We start from the raw sequence: 5,561 nt of genomic DNA, 5'->3' as shown, positions 1-5,561 counted from the left end.
TTTATTTATGAGTGACTTATGTATATATTGTACTATTCTTAGTTAGCATATTGTCTGTCTTGTCTTAATGTTGGTTTATAATGGAGCACTGTAACAAAAAATAATTTCCCCCAGGGATCAATAAAGTATTCTGATTCTGATTTTACACAAACATACGCTTTTTACATATCATCTATTAACTGTTACCTCAGAGAAAATGAGGGGTCATCTTGCCACCTATCTGTGAAGTGGAACAAGGCAACTGTAAGTCATTACGATTACAGTAAGCACGAACTAGCCTTCTACTCTCTTTTTCCTACTGTGACTAACAAACTCCACCATCTCTACAAATGAATTTCCTCTAGAACAAGTTCCTTTCTCTCATGATTTTTTTATTCAATGCATTTACTTTTCCATACAGTACTCCAGATACTTCAAAAAAATACAATGTAAAAAATAAAATAGGCAAATAAATACAAAACATACAGTTTTCAATAATCAGCAAACTTTAGCTTCGTAAACATTTATTTTCAATAAATAACGAATAAATAAGCATTAATGCTACACAGCAGTATCTCTCCTAGTGGTACTTTTGTTGTGCAACTCATATCAGAATTTTTTTAGTATCGCCTTCATGCTGTCTTTCATCCAGTCTTTTATGCACAGTACACGTTTGCCCTTAAGAGGCAGACATTGCCTGCAGGTCAGTTCATCCTCACAGCCTCGCAACTTCCGCCTCTCACTCCGATGTGGAATCTCTGGACGTCTCCAGTCTCTAAAGTTATTCCACAACCGGGCACAAAAACTCCTCGGACTGAGGTATTTATTCCGTCCAAAACTTGACAGTTTCCACTGCGTGTCTGTCAGCTTATGTCCTTTTGAAGAGTCATCGCATTGTAGGGCAGTGTTTTATCATTTTTTATCTTCCAGTCTTTTAGCCCGTCTTGGTTTTCCTGGTGAGCTCCAGGTATGTTGAGGATTTGAGGAAGCGAGGGTAGCAGTCTTTCTCCATCAGGGTGTAGATTTTGGATTGGGCCACATTGAAACAGGACTGGCTGGGCTGCTCCATGTTCTCTTTGGTGATTGCTTTGGTTTCATGGTCGAGATTTACCTGTAGACGGGACAAGGGAAAACAGTCAATTGATTATCAATACTTAACAACAAGATAAGAGAAACCAGCAGTTTGATAGAGTGTGTCTAGTTCTGCTTATCAGATATTTACCTCACGGGGTGCGTCGGAGCCGATGAACTCATCATAGATTTTCTTTGCCTTGCTAGCTAGTTTTGAAGGCTTAGTTGTTTTGTAGTCTTCACATGCCAAGTAAAAGGCAACGTTTTCCTCACTGAACTCTGTCACCAGGAATGCTCTGAAAAGACACAGCCCATCTGGAGAAAGGAGAAAGAGAAGAGAAAGAGTTAACATCTCATAGAAAGCTCAAAACTTATTTACATTTACTTCTGTGAGTGATCTGGTGGACTTACTTGGGCTGGTCAACAGATTGTCAAATGATTCCTTCCATTTAAGAGGCTCCTCAACATTAAACCTGCAGAAGCAGAGACAAAGTAGTTAGGAAATGTTCCCACAGTATCCAGGATTCACATGAACTCAACTGAAGTGCCGAAAAAGAGATGCTGAATGAATGTCTTACCTCAGTTTGTCGCTTTTCTTTGAGTGCCCAGTGATGCTGTCTGACTTCTGTAGCAAACTCCCAAACAGAGCTTTCAGCTCTTTTGCCCTGTTAAAAAAGGAGGAAAAGTTAGAGTGAGATTAATCCATCCTGTATTTTCTACAGATGACAACATCATAATCTCTTGTTTAAAAAAGAAAAATCTGATATAACATCCTCACATATCTAACCTTTCGAGGCAGGTGATAGGCAGCGAGTCGCGTCCTCTGCACATGATGAGTCGTATGTGGTTCACAGAGCCGTCTTCCTTGTTCTAAGTGAATGAGCTCTCAGCTTGTCTGCTGTCTGTGTGGGAGTGTGACTTCTTATAGGTTTTTCCACTCTGTGACATCATGCCTCTTAGCCAATGAAATGAGATGTGGGTAGATGAGGAGACTCCTCCACTCAGATTTTTCCTCCTGGCTTTACTTCCTCAGAAATGAGCAACGTTTGTGACTGAATTACTGCCCAACACTCCGTGGTCATCCAGGGTGTGAGAATGCGTCTGCGTGGGGTGAAGGGCAGTGTGTTAATGCATTTCAATGGTTGTAAAGGAGAACCAGACATTCTCACAAGGACAGAAGATCCCCTAAAGTGAGAACATTTTGACAGTGTTGATTTTTGGGTCAACAGGCCCTCCATACGTAAAAGGCTGCCCTTCGGTGCTTTCCAAAATCTGGACTGAATTCGTGTCCGTTACTTGAGTAAGGTACAAAACAATATATCGGTTTATTATCAGTGAAAAAACAGGCTTGTTTATTTATAATCTAATTTTACAGGTTTTTACAGAACAACATGAGCTTTGTCTGTTTATTAGAGACAAAAAGTATACAGCAATATTTTCATCAAAAATTACTTATGCATAATTGAAATTCTTTTTCATGACTACTAATTTTTAGCTTTTATTACTGCGTCTTGTGAACCAGTTTATTAGGTACACCTGGCTGCTGTTACTGCAGATTTGTTAAGATAAACTAGAGACGGTTGTGTGTAAACATCACAGGAGATCAACAGTTTCTGAGATGCTCAAGAACAGCCCATTTAGCACAAACAACCATGCCACATTCAGAGTCACCCAACTCGCCTTTCTTGCCCATTCTGATGCTCAGTTTTTGTCTAGTGACTGGTGATTGTTAACTGGTAACAAGCAGTTGAACAGCTGTACCTAATGAAGTGGCAAACAAGTATATGTTTACATATACAAAATATTCAGTATCTAGATATCAAATATAAGCGGACTGCAAGTAAAATAAGTAAAAAGTACACTATATGAGATAAATAAGGACCTCCCCCCCCCCAATTAATTACTCTCATAGTTTATGCTTTGACTTTAGCTTTCTAAGCTTTTTAAACATACATGTGATACGTTCTCTGTCCAGGATAGAATTGGGGGGGAATTGTTTTGTCAGATATCAGTATAGAGTATAACTGAGTGAAATGACCCCAATAATTGGAGGCAAGTAAAAGAAGACCAAGACAAGTACCTATAGTGTCTGCCAGGTGAGGGTTAGGCTTTTGATTATTAATGGGAAAATAGATAAAGAATCAATTATAAAACAGGAAAAATAAACTAAAGCGTATAATAAAAAACGTGTAAATGGTTTCAGTACTAAAAATACAAAAAACAAAAAGCAAAAGATTTCTCCTCACAGTTATATAAAATAACAACAATTGTTCCTTGGGACCAAAAGTCCCATATGTATGTCTTTATGCACTTCATTATCTTTTCTCGATGGAGAAATCATTTAGCTTCAGCCTGTGTCATAGAAAAAACACGCCGTCTGCACTTCCAGCCTTGCCTGTCTTTTCTTACCAGGACCTGACTAAACAGAGGTAATTGTCTCCATATTTAGCCCCAGGGTCGAGAAAAAGGTTGGTTATTCAATCCGAGAAATCTATTTTTGGACTGGTAAGGGAGCCAGCAAACAGTAAACTCCACTAATAGCTCATTTCTCATTGAGTTTAACTAAATGGACAGGAAGGGGAAAGCAGCCAGCCGGACATGAAGGCAGAAAGTTCACTGATAGTGTCTGAGCCACCTTCCTCTGGCGGCAGCCACAAACAATACTTTCCCTGTAACGGGCCTACACTAATGAGCTTCTCTTCTGCTTGTTCCAGTGAAATACAAGCTACGTTCCTGCAAGGAAAATGTACAAAGATAAGGCAGAGCGACTGCTTCATCTCCTTTTTGGTGCTGTAGGAAAGCAGCATTTAGTCATCTTTAAGAACGAGTGCAAAAATGTATCAAGTGTTGCGATTACTACTAGAGAGTCTGCTTGGTTACAAGTAATAACTTTTTTCCACATACTTCTCCCTTTCTCTTTTAGCCCAGGAGGAATCTAATGAGAATAAATACAGTGAAATAGAGACTTAAAGGCAGAGAGATAATAATGAACTGAAAGTTACTCTTTCTGTTGAAAGGGAGTTTTTCCTTCCACTCTCACCAAGTGCTTCGCCAACGATCTTTAGCTAACAATATAAAGAGTCTTGAAGCGACTGATGTTGCGCTATATAAATAAAATTGAACTGAACTGAATTAAGCCTTTTCAGTCACTGTGAACTTGTCTTAAATTCACAGCGCTGAGGTGGAGCTCAGTGCCTCGCAGTCTCACTCTTGGGTCAGTGGTTTCATCATGTTCTTTAGCTGACCTGCTGGAGCCTTTTGTATGTGATGTGATGCAGTGGTGATATATGGTACTGTAGCTTAGAAGACTTTTCAAAATGCATCAAATACATTCAGCAGTATTGGATCTACAATGTGCTTTGTGTTACCTTAGTTCAAGGTAGTGATTACTCTTTAATGTTACCTGCCTACATGTATATCCTTATGTAACCCTTTGCATCCTTTTGTGTCTCTCCTTTTTGTAAACAGACAGTTCACGATATGAAATGATTCTCCATCAGTGACACAAGAGATGATACAATTGATGTTATATCACTGAAAACTCAGAAGTTATACAAGGCCTGGATGTGTCCCTGCACCTATTAAAGTCCAGTGACTCAGACACACAGAGGGCCTGATCTGATCTGAACTTCTTGCATCTGTATGCGCGTCGTGTTGTGATTATTGCTGTTGATGTTGTGTGGGTCAAACAACGGTGGCACACACACACACACACACACACACACACACACACACACACACACACACACACACACACACACACAGGATGATAGAAAAGGGCACACAGATATTACAGTCAACAGCGTGATAAAATTAATGGGCCATAAACTTGTGCAAAAACTGGGTCATTTAAAGAATATTTGATTTTATGAAACCTGTCTTGTTCCTCACCATTCATCTTTCACAGTCAGCAACTCTGCCCCAGTTAGGTCTATTGTTTAGGAAGAAAAGCATATGATTTGGTGCAATATTAAAGCCTTTGTGCTTGAAAAATATAATAAGAATATTCTGGTCAAGGCAAGATGAGGAGACTATCCGAGTGTGTCAATTTACTGGCAGACTAAAATAATATGACACACTTATTAATGATTGAAATTTTAGACAAAATGCACTTTATTTTGCATGTATTAGACCCCAGTTCAGCAAATTTCCCAGTAAGATAAATCAGCATATGACATAAATAGTACTCATTGTTTCACTATAAAACCTTTAAAACCATTCATATGAGTTACCTACCCGAAACACATTGTGTAGAGTGTTCACAGCAGAGCATTTAGTATCTACAAAGATGTTTTTCTTAAGAGCTGAAGGAAACCAAACACGAAAGTCATAGAAAGGTCAACTGGATGGTCCTCAGGTGGGCACCACCGTAATGTCAAATAAGTGAATTTTAATTTAAAGTGTAACTGTTTGCGAACCAGTCTACTATCTCAGCTCCATATACTCTGGATGATTCTGGTAACACCTACTGGTTATCTGTGCAGCTGATGCTTTAAGCTGCAGGTCCCAGA

General features: G+C 39.1%; 1 protein-coding gene across 1 annotated transcript; it reads right to left on the bottom strand.

The window, feature by feature from the left end:
- Window positions 1–901: 901 nt before the first annotated feature.
- rgs5b (regulator of G protein signaling 5b) lies at window positions 902–1,966 on the bottom strand. Its single transcript, XM_005935698.2, has 5 exons — window positions 1,838–1,966; window positions 1,629–1,715; window positions 1,462–1,523; window positions 1,202–1,365; window positions 902–1,090 (listed from the first exon to the last, which is right to left on the bottom strand). The coding sequence occupies exons 1-5, from the start codon at window positions 1,879–1,881 to the stop codon at window positions 914–916; spliced, it is 534 nt and encodes a 177-aa protein (XP_005935760.1). The 5' UTR covers window positions 1,882–1,966; the 3' UTR covers window positions 902–913.
- Window positions 1,967–5,561: the final 3,595 nt, after the last annotated feature.

Source organism: Haplochromis burtoni, unplaced genomic scaffold, assembly GCF_018398535.1.
Source record: "Haplochromis burtoni strain Fernald_Lab_line unplaced genomic scaffold, NCSU_Asbu1 Contig_199, whole genome shotgun sequence".
Taxonomy (NCBI): domain Eukaryota; kingdom Metazoa; phylum Chordata; class Actinopteri; order Cichliformes; family Cichlidae; genus Haplochromis; species Haplochromis burtoni.
Note: the sequence above shows the minus strand (reverse complement) of the source record. Positions and strands in the feature narration are given on the sequence as shown.

Coding starts and splice junctions, on each gene's coding strand:
- rgs5b (XM_005935698.2), bottom strand. CDS start 1,881: ATGTGCAGAGGACGCGACTCGCTGCCTATCACCTGCCTCGAAAG. Junction 1,524..1,628: donor AAGAAAAGCGACAAACTGAG/GTAAGACATTCA, acceptor CTGCTTCTGCAG/GTTTAATGTTGAGGAGCCTC. Junction 1,091..1,201: donor GCTCCGACGCACCCCGTGAG/GTAAATATCTGA, acceptor TCCCGTCTACAG/GTAAATCTCGACCATGAAAC.